The 13,081-nt window shown below is 36.8% G+C and overlaps 1 protein-coding gene across 6 annotated transcripts in view; it reads right to left on the bottom strand.

Moving 5' to 3' along the window:
- Positions 1 to 13,081, bottom strand: part of NBEAL1 (neurobeachin like 1) — an 80,393-nt gene that overhangs the window by 45,699 nt on the left and 21,613 nt on the right. For 4 of the 6 annotated variants that reach the window (XM_090144122.1, XM_090144120.1, XM_090144121.1 and 1 more), the window contains exons 4-11: positions 12,407 to 12,568; positions 11,015 to 11,096; positions 10,707 to 10,834; positions 8,710 to 8,792; positions 6,285 to 6,370; positions 4,805 to 5,111; positions 3,787 to 3,893; positions 939 to 1,025 (exon numbers count right to left, since the gene is read on the bottom strand). In XM_090144122.1, coding sequence (XP_090000248.1) covers positions 939 to 1,025; positions 3,787 to 3,893; positions 4,805 to 5,111; positions 6,285 to 6,370; positions 8,710 to 8,792; positions 10,707 to 10,834; positions 11,015 to 11,096; positions 12,407 to 12,568 — 1,042 coding nt within the window. The remainder of the gene's footprint in view (positions 1 to 938; positions 1,026 to 3,786; positions 3,894 to 4,804; positions 5,112 to 6,284; positions 6,371 to 8,709; positions 8,793 to 10,706; positions 10,835 to 11,014; positions 11,097 to 12,406; positions 12,569 to 13,081) is intronic. The other 2 variants (XM_090144124.1, XM_031601298.2) reach the window with 1 other exon arrangement.

The following is a 13,081-nucleotide window of genomic DNA, read 5'->3' as shown; positions in this document are numbered from 1 at the left end:
CACCCATATTCTTATCTCAATCATCAACTTCCCAATTTCATATTAACTTTTGCGCTGTTTTCTTCTGTTAATTTCTGTTTATAGTAATATTTCTATCATGGTCTTAAGGACAAAAACAAGCAGTATTTCAGGTCCATCAGTAAGCCTAATGAGCAAGACTGCACAAACAGTTTCACCACCCCTGAAATAATATTCTGTATATCAGACATTTTGGAAATGAAATGTCAAGAATCAGAAGACTGTTAGATGTGAAGAAATGTTTACATGCAGTTAATGTTGCACTGAGTTTCTAAAAAAAGCCAAAGCTATTTGTTAGGATCACAACCTGTAGATTACCGTACCTTGTACTCAGCATCTTTACATTTTTAATCAGAACAAATCATTCTACCACAAAATCAATACAAATTGCATTTGATACTTTCCACAACATTATGGCAAAATTAAAGCAACAGGCTATTCCTACCTCCCTGATTCAGCCTGTCCATTGATTTGTGAACATCTCTTGATGACAAGCAAAGAATCAGGACATCAAATACAACCATTGAGATTCACAAACAAGGCCCCAGAATCCAAAACACCACAGTGCTGAGACAAAGAAGCAAAAAAAAAAAGGAAAGGAAGGGAAAAAATCACCACCAGGTTAATAGAATTATTTGGATTCCATTCATGTACTTCACCTTTTCCTTAAAAGATGCAAAACTGAGGGTCAATCTACTGAAATATTTGCAACTTGAAGTAGATGAAAAAAAGCAAAGTTGAATTCAGTCTGTTAATTGGGAAAGTCACTTTCCATAGATAGGAAATACTTATGTCTGCAGAAACAAGGTCATCTTGCCACAGAAGACTTAAGAAGGATCATTAAGGTGAAGCACAGGAATCAGTTTTCCTGTCATTGTGTTTTGACCTCAATTGAAGCAAAATACAGATTAGGTAGATACCTGGTCCTCATTCATTTCTGTCAGTAATTTGTTGGCAAGGTCTTTTTCACTCTTGTCTGCCACTTTATTGTTAGCATTTAAAAAGAGCTGTTAGAAACAGAGACAAGAATAATGGAAATAATTGTATTACATAGTTATCCTCCAGTCATAACTGTGGAGGCTGCCTCAGGATTTGTGTCTAACATACAAGAAACGAGTTCTCACATTAGTGAGACACATTCCCCCACTAATATTAGTTGTCTGTTAATTCTTAGAATATTGAAGATTGCAGTTTTGCTAAGCAGTAATTGCATTTTTTGTCCAGAATTAGATGAAAACATGTCATTGCTGAGACAAGGAGACAGACCTACGTGGATGTTATACTGCTTACCAGCTTAGCAACAATGATTTCATTTACCACGTGCAATACAACAAAAATTCACTTTAAAGAAATAAAAACAGGGGAGCATTAGCAAAGAAATGGATACAAATGCCTCAAGGTTGTCCATTTATGTCTTATCCTATGTAATGGCTGAAGCTATGTAGTCAAAATCAAGCAGCAACAGCAGTAGAATATCTTGATCACATAAGCCTTCAGAACAGAAGAAATGCAAAACTACATCTGGTAACACTCTAAGGATCTGTCAGACTGTAAATAAAACTACACCTATTCTGCATTTTCAGCTAAGAAATTTATCCCTAGTCTGTACCTGAATTTGCAACGTCAAAGTTGACTCCAGTACCTTCATAATCCACTGCACTCACTTTGTGAGTATAGGTCAGCCACAATCTAATCATGACTACAGCTTTTCTTCTGTTTATATACTCCAAACTGCTGTTAAAAATCCCCTATCAAAAATGTTTTAAAGGTACCTAAGAAGGACAAAACCAAACAAAATAAACCCAACACTTTCTATCAGTGGGTAAGAATGAAATATTAACCATTTCTTCCTCAAGCATTTTCTCCTAGTACCTTACTTAAGTATTCCTTCTGAAGATGAGTAACACTATGAAATCAGCTTTCACAAAATAGGACAAAGAAAATACTCAAATTATTAGACTTACACAAGTGTAAGCCTACATAGAAACACAAGTCAGTCTGAAATACATCACACTCAAGAGTACATATCACAGAATTATGACAACATCTCATAGGGTTATAGCATTAACAAGTGAGAATAAGAACACCAAACAAAAGCAAAGGCAGACAAAGTTTTTTCAGATTGGTTAATTCAGCCCTATCAGTACAAGTGAAAATTCTATCTAAAGCCATTCAGACAATAACCACGTGCTTTTAACCAGACATATTGCTAGAGATGATTGCGCTTTGCTCAAAGTCTGATCCCTAGATGTTTAAGTACCTACAAGCAGCTACTTAATGTAACTTAGGACAGACTGAGCCCCTTTTGATATCTCTAAAGTATAGACCCTCTACTTGAATATCACAAGACAAAAGGCAACATTTAGATCAACAGAACTTAACTGAACAGTTTTAAAGAGCTCTTATGCAGATCTATACTCCTAGAGCATAGTTAAGTGAAGACAATTTGTCCATGAGGCTTAAAACCAACATATGCCAAAAAAAACTATTTTAGAAGATTGCTGGACAGCAAATGATTTTGAAATGTGACTAGAATTATGGGTTTGAGTATCTCATGATACCTATAGCAGAAGTTGTGGTAGTGATTTTCTTTAACCCCTTCTTTCCATGAAAATCTCTCTCCAAATTTGCTGAAGATCCAAGAAATTCCTGACTTTCATATCTGTCTGTACTCTCCTCTTCACCTGATACAGAGTTGCAGAACTGTGCTTCACATAGCCTGCCAGTGAATCCAGCAGCAAGATTTTCACAGGTAAGAAAAAATATGACCAGAAACAGGATCATCTTCCTACATTAACAGGAGAAAATCAATTCCACTGCTAAATTCATCTTTGCTATTTCAAAAAGTACAAAGATACACTGAAAAATGTAACTTCATCTCCCCTCCTTCCTTTGTCATTCTTGGGGCTATTTCCACTACAAAGGTTAAAAAAAGTCATGTAGCAACCTGGAAACACTGAGACTCAATTGATCACAGTAGCATGCAAGGCTATCAGAGGAAAAAACATCCCAACAGTACATTTTATGACAGACAAGCAGGCAGACTAAAAACGAAGAGAACAAGCAGCAAATAAAATCAAAGCAGGCAAAACCTAATAGAGTAGCTTTTCCTACTTTCCAAAGTTCTAATTCCCACTTGTTTAAATGAGAACAGGAACAAGGCCAGATTCTACAAGAATAAGTAAATATCATAATGCTTAATAACTGAAGAAGAAATTAGAAAATAAGTTTCTTACAGAGTACAAGGTCAGTACAAAAATAGGCACAGATGCCCAAACAGAGAATAATGGTAAAATGAAATAAAGCATTTTCAGGAGAAGACTGGAGATAACAAACAAAAACAATCCACTAATACTACTCAAAGCATTTCAAGGAAATTGGCATTCTGCCACTAATCATAACAGCTAAATCCTAACCCAAGCACATTTTTCATATATTGCTGCAATGAAATATTTCAATCCAAAAAAAAAATTGATAATTGATACTAGATAATGTAATCTACAGTATACAATTTATTAGAAGAGCTCAAAATAGCAATGCCACTAACATATCACAAAAATAGAATGAAAATATTCCAGAGTTGCATTGTATCCATGCTCTTTTGCAGAGGCTGAGAAACAAAATCTATGAAGGAATCAGTGAAAGACATTGGCTAGCAAATAAGGTTCTATCTGGGATTGAGACAAAAAAGATTTGTCTAAATGTTAGATCCTATGGGAAAAGAGAACAAAATTTTTGTTATAAAAGTGAAGATAAAAGAAAATTTACCTTGCAGTTCTGCAACAGTCGAATGAGATGCTCAAAGCAGTTACTGTTAAGGAAAATTGCCTGTAGAACAGGCCTGTCTGTGCAGTCTAACATGGCCGTGATTGTATCTACAAAATTAAAATGGAACCAATGTTAAAATCAAAACACTTGCCAAATCTATGAAGCTCTTTCTTTTTCCCAAATTACACCTGTAAGATGATTAGAAAAGGTACTTAATAAACATGGGAATTAAAAAAATATTGATTTTAAAATAAACTATACATCACAAGAATTCTGAGGTGTTTTAAACACAGAGTACTAGGCCCAAAACTCACTGTAAAAACTGTCAGATAACCTACTATACATAGTGAAAAAACTCAGCTATACCTTTGATAGCTTTCATATCCTGCTTGAAGTCTTTGTCTTTGAGTACCTAACCTGCATGCCCTCTATTAGAAGCACACAAACACTGGTTTCCTTATAAAAATTTTCCCTATATTATACAGATGCCTTTCACTGTAAATGATCACCACCTCAATGCTACTCTTGTTTCCTTGGAAGTCCAGGGGAACAAAATACCTACATTTATATTTGCCATTCCAAACAAAGTAAAAAAAATATTCACAAATCCTAAATGCTTATCTAACAACTCAGCACCAACACTTCAAGGACCAGCATCTTTGCCAATGTTTGCAGTAATTCCATCTGAAAAGCAAACTTCCACAAAACAGCCATCACAAGGATATTTTATTAGAAATCCTCCTCACTCTGCAGTTAAGGTGCTGTCATTGTTGCCTAGCAATTTTTTTTTTTTTAAATTAGAGACTGGTAGTCCATGAACCTTGATACTCTGGTTAAATATGAATATGAAATAGAATATATCTAAAGAAATGTCAATGAGAAGAAACATTTGATGTTTTTGCACTATATAAATAAGTGAACATTTGTACAACTTCCAGTTATATAACAATTCAATCATTACTTGTTTCAGAGCTATTATCAAGAGACATTTAAAGAAACTGCACAGTTGAGTACTTACTCAGCATTTGGATCTGTAGTGCTATGAACCTGCTCTCCCACTGCCTACATCGCCTTGGTTTAGGTAAGGCCGAATGGTCTGAATTAAGCAACTTGAAATAGTTTTCCAGTATTGTACTGGTCTCCACCTGACGCTGGTCAGAGCTGCTGTTAAGGAGAATGTGGACAACTTCTGTCAGGCACTTCAGAGTAAGCTCTGCCTTTCTGCTCACTTCCTCACGGCTCCCATCATCCCAGTTATCACAGTCTGCTAAAACACGCATCAAGACTTCCATGGTAGCAGGAGATACTGCTTGAAGAGCGTTCCTCTGAAAAACATGGATGAAAAGAATTAAGGGGAATAAAAATGTAACTTGGACAGAATTGCTGATTTGAAGATACCTGAATCCTGCAACATTCACTATTTCTTCCATTTTAATTTATATACTGTAGTTGTTAAACATCCTACTTGGATTATATTATTGGCTATAGATGAAATGCAGCCCACCTCATGCACTTCATTAGGTTTTCTTTTTCAAACAGAATATTTATAGATTAAAGGTCATTTAAACTGACATTATAATATTCTTATCAAGTACCCTTGATAACATTAATTCTAAATAAACCTGAATTTGAAATTTCATTTTTAGGTCCCCACTTTCATAGACTCAATACTTTAAAACAAGTATTTATCTGGGTCATGAATGCCTACCCCTCAACTCTCTTCCTGGAATCTGACTGGATAGGCCTCTGGTCTACATCTGGAGCAGGAATACAGCCTTATAAAGCACAGCAAGAAGCCTTGTCAGGGTCTCCTCACCTTGTCTAGGGATCTTCCATTCAAGCCATGGCTCCCAGCATTTTACCTGCCTAAACTGTGTAGTTTAACAGTCATGTCCCTGCCAGGCCATGTACCCTCTTGTTCCTGACCCACTGTTCAACTTCCTGACTTGACTTTAGGGCTGCTTCATCACTATAGATAGGTCTGGCACCAGAACATTTACTAAGCAGAACATCACAGAAGTCAGCCCATGAGAGCATACACTGACTGTGTTGATGATTAACAGTATTTTTTTCAGATATTCTTTCCTACATGTTATTTTAAAGGTCTTAAGGACCTTCCAAACTTTGAAGCCCTTGTATTTCCTTCTGAAACACACTGGGAAGCTAGATGTATGTCGTAATTATATGAAATCTAAAAAGTTATATAAAAAACTTTGCAGGTGGAAGCAGTCTAGTTACTCACATTTTTTTAATGTATGTGAAGACATACTTAGTTGATAAGAATGTGTAGTTATTTTAAAAAGCAGCCTCCTATTGCTTTCTGAAAACAGAACCTAGCTTGTAGTATTTAGATACTATTGCACAGAACAGCTCCAAACTTCACAAGATAAATAGCTTATAAATACCCCATAATCAAGGAGAATTTATTTACTATGTATAAGCTTTGAATAATGAAGATAGAGACTTCAGCAGCTGGGAAGAGTTTAAAACACCCTTACCTGGCCACCAGCCACAATAGCTCCAAAGAGATGTAACAGGCAACATTTCAGGCTTTCCTTGAGATGTTCACTTTCTTGGAAACATTCTGAGTGGAGTAAGTAAAAAGTAGGATTCCTTATTTTATAATATAAATTTACAAGCTTTTTCTTCTCTCAAACAAAAATACAAAAGCAGGAATGGTAAATAAAACAAGCATCCTTGCTGCTTGTTGTCATGCAAGCTTAATACAAAATTTCAACTCTATAATCTCCACTTTCTTTTATGTAAGTCACATACATTCACATATCCATTTCAGAGTTAAAGAAACATGACAACACTGCACTTATCAGGAATACTGACAGACCCAAAGAGGTACAGCAAATGTACTGTGGAATAAATGGGATTCGTTTTCTTTAGACTGTTCAGAACATGCTAACAAGCAGTTAGCAGGTATGAGAAATGTTAGAAGACTTTTGATGCAGAGACAGATGCCATACACAGTACAGGTGCCTTAGAAAAGCAGAACTTGCTCCCTATGAACCAAACTTCTCATAGAAGCCTGTACAGGTCTGTCATCTTTCTAACAATAAAAAATATCTTCAAAGATATCTCATAACATATCTGATATATGGAACTCTTAGGAATACAACCTGAATATTGTTGCTATAGCAATATCACTAGAATCAAAGTAGCTGCAACTGAAACCACAAAAGGAATATTTTCTTTTGAATTAGCCATTGTAATTCTATTCCAATATAAGATAAAACTGCTAGAGACTGAGATTTTAAACACTAGAAATTGAAAATGGAAAAACTCTGTATTCATTAAAATAATAATGTTACCTTTCAGACAATTACCAGTTACTGGCAAGTAGTATTTCTGACTACATACTGGAAGTATAAGCTTGTTTCAAAAGAAAATTGCACAACTGTTTTTAAAACCTGGTCTACAAAGCCCACCATTTCTCTGACTTAGAGCCTTTGAATCTTTGTGGAACTTAAGACAAATTCAATAGAGTAGCACCTAGCTGACTGTGGAAAAATTATGAGGCAGTGTAGACAAAAAAAGTCTTTAGTACTCCTGCAGAAGGAGTAGGGGAGCACATGCTCAGCAATTTCTTGTACTGCCAGATGGCCAATCAGCAGATGAGTACCTGCCAGCTAATTAGCACACTTGTAGGTTTGTCTCACTACAAAATAAGGGATTTGGGAGAAAACAGTACAGTGAACTAAAAAGAAGAGATCCTGAAGATGACAATCCTGAAGAGCAGACTTCAGATTCAGCTTCCAGTGCTCTAGCACAAATACAAAGGCATTTTACTGACCTCTTTGCCAATACACAATGCTAAGAATACAAATTCCCAAGTAGCAGTTAGGACAATTTAAGCAGAGACAAAAGAGAGTAGTTTCCCAAACTGCAGTCCAAGTTGACTTTGCTATTTGGATGGAAGCAAGTTTCCTCGTTTGCGGCTACTAAACCATATGAGGAGACAAAAATGCATGCATACTTTCCTCATGATTTTCTCATGCAAGTTATCACTTCAGTTGCTGCTACAAGGATCTTACGTGCAATCCAGATCACAGAATAGCCAGGGTGGGAAGGGATCTCAAGGATCGTGAATCGCCAACCCCCCCCCCCCCCCGGCACATGCAGGGCCACCAACCTCCCCATTCAATTCTAGATCAGGCTGCCTAGGGCCCCATCCAATCTGGCCTTGAACACCTCCAGGGATGGGGCATCCACAGCCTCTCTGGGCAGCTTGTTCCAGTACCTCACCACTCTAAAGAATTCCCCCCAGACATCCAACCTAAATCTCCCCTCCCTCAACTTAAAACCATTTCCCCTCGTCCTGCAGTTATCAACCCTTTCAAAGAGTTGATTCCCCTCCCCTCTGTAGGCTCCCTTTAGGTACTGAAAGGCTGCAATGAGGTCACCCCGCAGCCTTCTTTTCTCCAGGCTGAACAAGCCCAGCTCTTTCAGCCTGTCCTCATAGGGGAGGTGCTCCAGTCCCCTGATCATCTTCAGGGCCCTCCTCTGGACCCTCTCCAACAGCTCCCTGTCTTTCTTGTACTGGGGGCTCCACACTTGGACGCAGTGTTCCAGATGGGGCTTCACAAGAGCAGAGTAGAGGGGAACAATCACCTCCCAGTCCCTGCTGGCCACCCCTATTTTGATGGAGCCCAGGATACTATTCACAGATTCAATCTTATTAAATTACAGTAAACACTGAAAGAAAAAGCTACCAGGCTTTCACAGACAAGTAAGGTTGGCAAGATGGTGACACACAGAGCAGAAAGCAAGCAAATCAACTCAATACATGAAGCCTCAGAAAACAGTAAGATGCTTTTACATTTATTATACATTCTTTGGAGAATGGAATTTAGAACTGCCAACTTCACTTCTCCAAAGATGACCATTTTCAAACATGCTGTTGATAATACTTACGATAAAAGAAAGGGACAAACTCAACAGTGAGGGAAGCCGGTTTATACTTCTGTCTGCTCTTTTCAACTGTACTAAGGATACGTCTGAAATTACATTAAAAGAAAGATGACACCTTTGTTTCTGACTTACTACTTCATGATGTCATAATAGAAAACCCTGTCAAAAAATTTAAGTTTTGCCTACAAGCTTAAAAAATAGCAAAAAAGTATTTCACCTTAAAAAACAGATGATAATGATTTTACTGTTCCACTCCTAAAAATGCCTTAAGAGTTTAGAACATGGTTTGGTCAAAATAAAGTGAACCAAAACAACGCCAGCTACCAGGTATTTAGTCCTTCCCATTGCAAGTAAATCATCTACTAAAGTTCTTAACCATGCAATTTGAAATGGCTCAAAACATTATTATGAGTTCATTATGGGAGGTAGGGGGAACAAATCAAAGGGAAGTAATTCTGCTGGTAGAGTTAAAGACTTCTTCTCAAAGATATAACATTTAAACTGAGACCTTCAAAAAAAAAATTTAACCAATTCAACCACATTTACCTGCCTCTTTTCCTCTGGCTTCCTTGTTATACCAGTTTAGAAAAATAGGGAAGTTTTTGAAAGAAAGCAAGCAATGGAAAAAACTTCATGTCAGTCAGTTACAACCAAACCTCCTGGTACATTCACTTTTTTTCCTCCAACCTTTAGACTATCAGAAAATATCTTTAAAGTTTTTAAAAATATTTAAATCACATCCAGTTTCAGAAAATATAGCAGCCTCCTACAACATAATTATATCGATTCATTAACAAATTCTGTACCTTCACTGATTGCAGGTTCTGTGTTTTTGAGTATTTATGTTCTACCTAAGATGCAATGAGATGTGCTGGTATTGCAAATGCTACATCTAAAAACAGCTTAGCAATATTTTGTCAGGCCATATACAATAACTGGTATCAATCTGTATTATGTTCTGGAACGGGGGAATTATACTGCACAAAAATACTGAACATTGCGATCCTTACGCGCTCCTTAAAACTCTGTGCACAGCAAATTAAGCTGTTATGGAAACAAGAGTTTCCATATCAATGACAGTTTCATAAAACCTGCAATGACAGTTTCATAAAACCTGCAATGACAGTTTCATAAAACCTGCAATCCATGCAGTGCTAAAGCATATTACAGGTTGCCAGCTACAAAGAATCCCCAGCAAACAAGGTACCACCATAACTTATGATTTCTACTCTACACGTGGAGTCAAAAGAGTGACTGGATGCACAAATGCAGCACAGTTCTACAGTATGTAAGCTGTAGAATGGACTTATGTAAGTTTTACAAGACTAGTTATCTACATGCACAGATCCAATGTTTGATGCACATCAAAACAGTCTTGATGAAAGTAAAAGAAACTTAAACAGCAGTTCTGAATGATAGTGGAAAGTAGCAAACAACTTCAGCCCTTGTACACACAGCATAGTTAACAAGTTTTTCTGCTGTGCGTACAAGGCTGTGTACATTTAACATTACTGCAGTGAATTTGGGGCTAATAAGGGAGAATTGTACATGAAAGATTTCATAGGAATCTTTAAGAGGTCTCTGAAGAGCCAGTTAGAACAAAGTGCATCACTAGAAGCTTCAAACAGAAGAGCCTGTGCCTGATGACAGAAATTAAGCTTCTCAAAAAGCCAGTTTCCTAGCACGTACTAGTACTGACAACTCCAGTTGCACTGGGTTTCAGTGTTGAGTATCCACTTCATGTGGTTTTTTTCCTACCAAAATTAGCATATTTCATTAACTCTTTAGAATAGAGAATCTTTGAAAAACAATTAGTGTACTGTATCAAATCCAGTGCCTATGACAACCGACTCTAACCTGTAAAACACATCAGCAGCATATCCATGTCATTACATTTTATTTTACTTTGATATCAGTAATTTGGTCAGCAGCCTTATATATCATTTATCTACAGATAACAAAACTCCCACAGTAGTGAACCTGTCCTGGTCCACACTTACCCTGCAATTCTCTGCCTCCAGTTGCGATATGGATCATAGAGACTTTCACAAAAAGCCAGTGCATGCCTCACAAATTCTTCTATTGGTGTCTGATCTGCCATTTCTTTCTCTTTTGTTTTGCTTTTTAACTGGGGAAAAAAATCCAGAAGTAATAACAGTGATCAAAAGATGTCTAGAAGTTAAAACTTAGTCTTGATCCCTCTCCATAAGCATTCCCCCATGAACACTTTATTTTGACAGGGATCACAATAAGCAAGACCTGGAAGCTGTCTATGGGGAAAAGTAACAGACTAAAGATGAAAACATACCTGTTGAATATATAATGTAGTCATGGTGATGACATGATTAATGTATGAACACATCCCAATCTCTTCCACATTAGCCAAATTCCTATGAAAATAACAGAAAAAAACAAATGTACAGAGTGTGCTATCTGAGGCTAGTTCAAACAATGTGTGTTTTAGTATTCAGTCTATAATCACAGAAAAGTGTATAAGCATTTCAGAAACACTCTCCAAAGGACTGCATGTACTCAAATGTTTATTTCTGCCACAGTAGCATAGTACACAAGTTTTCTTTTAACAGGAAGAAGAAAGGGCTGAGTCATCCTGCTGTAGGTCAACTCTATCTGGAATTTGGGAGATTAGATTCCCAGGACATTCTAAATTGAGAGGTCAGAAATGGCATGCAATAATAGAGGCAATAACTTTAATTTCTCCCACATTACTAGAACAAGGAGGCTGATACTGTAGCTGCATACACTTTCCAATGCTTTAATAAATATATTATCTAGAAGCAGATATGTACTATAAATTCTCCAAAGAACAAACATCAAAAATTTTAGAACACTAAGCAAATCAGCAGGAAAAAAGAAGCACACATGCTATTTCCCAGTTTGAGGACATCACAAAGATCAGATACTAATGTGATCACATAAGGAGAACTGTTTAGCAACTGAGTAAGGTAATAGTTGGTAGTTCATCACACAACTATCATCATCTATTCAGCTTTCTTAATGTTCTGGAATACTTAAACACTGCACTGCAGATTTGTACTGTTGTAGGGATAAGGAGAACAAAAGGACTCAAAAAAAAAAAAAAAAACCCTTGTTAAATACTTATCCAAAGGAGAATCTCTACCATATACTTGATCCCCTTATTCATTCAATGCAGTTTATAATAAAAGAAATAGGGAGGAATAGATCCCTAAAAACAGTCTATTTACCTGCTTGGACAGTATTACAAAATTGAGAGTAAGATTCAGAGGTCAGCTGCATTAATAGAGTAAGTCAGATCCCTAAGATACTTATGGAATTACAAGCACGTTAAGAATGTGAAACAGTTCTTCCTGTACATTTTTCATTCCACTTCTCCAATATTCAGTGCTTTCTACAGCGCAACTTCCCTTTAAAAGTATTTCTTATACCACATATATCTATGTGAATTCAAGGCATTGTGCATCTTGCATAATTACAAAAAAACCTTGTGTCTTCACTCCTTCTATTCCATTTTTTGTGGAAAAGATCATATGGCTTCTTCATTCCCTTTTCCTTTACTTGGAAGATCATGAGAAGTGGCTTTTCTCTGATTCTACTGGAAAGCATCTGATCACATCGCATAAGTGATTAGAATCTAAAACCTGCATTAATGATTTGTTAAACAAAACAACAGCCTTGTTGAAGTAGCAAGCAGAACAAATACCTGCAAAGGATGATAAAGAATTTCACAAGCAAAAGTGACAAAGCCTGCTGCTGCTCTTCTAATCCATCTGACATTTTCTGGACACACTGCAGCAGCTGGAGCCTGAGGACCTGAAGAATATTGTCAGGAAGCAGTGATATTCCTGGAGGGATATCATCCACCCTAAAGAGAAAGACCACACACACAACTGATAATCATGCAAATAACACATTATCATCTATTTTAGCATGCTTCAGTAGTGTTCCAATATACCTGCTTAAGAAAGGATACTGAAATGCAACAACCAATTTCTCACAAGAACTTTCTAGCGAACAAGGAAATGCCTGCTGGCAATAAGCCAGCATGAGCTTTCTTTTCCCCAACAACAAAAAACTAAAAAAAGCACCAGGAATACATTAACCAGATTCCTAAATATTCTTCCATGAGACTACCTGCTTGAATCACCACAGAGAAATGTCATGATTTGCAGTAGTAATCAGGTGGCCTGGGAAACTCCTATGAGGATCAACACAGAAGAATGAAACATGAAACTAAACAAGGGAATGTTTTCAACTTTCCACTGAAGATTAAAATAAATGACATGGCAATAACTAAATAGACATTGAAGTCCAGTTGGCAGTAATCCACAGCAAACTTTGTGCCTTTCTTACACAAACTACCCAACTAGTAGAAAAT

This window comes from Phasianus colchicus, chromosome 7 (assembly GCF_987193195.1).
Source record: "Phasianus colchicus chromosome 7, bPhaCol1.hap1.1, whole genome shotgun sequence".
NCBI lineage: Eukaryota > Metazoa > Chordata > Aves > Galliformes > Phasianidae > Phasianus > Phasianus colchicus.
Note: the sequence above shows the minus strand (reverse complement) of the source record. Positions and strands in the feature narration are given on the sequence as shown.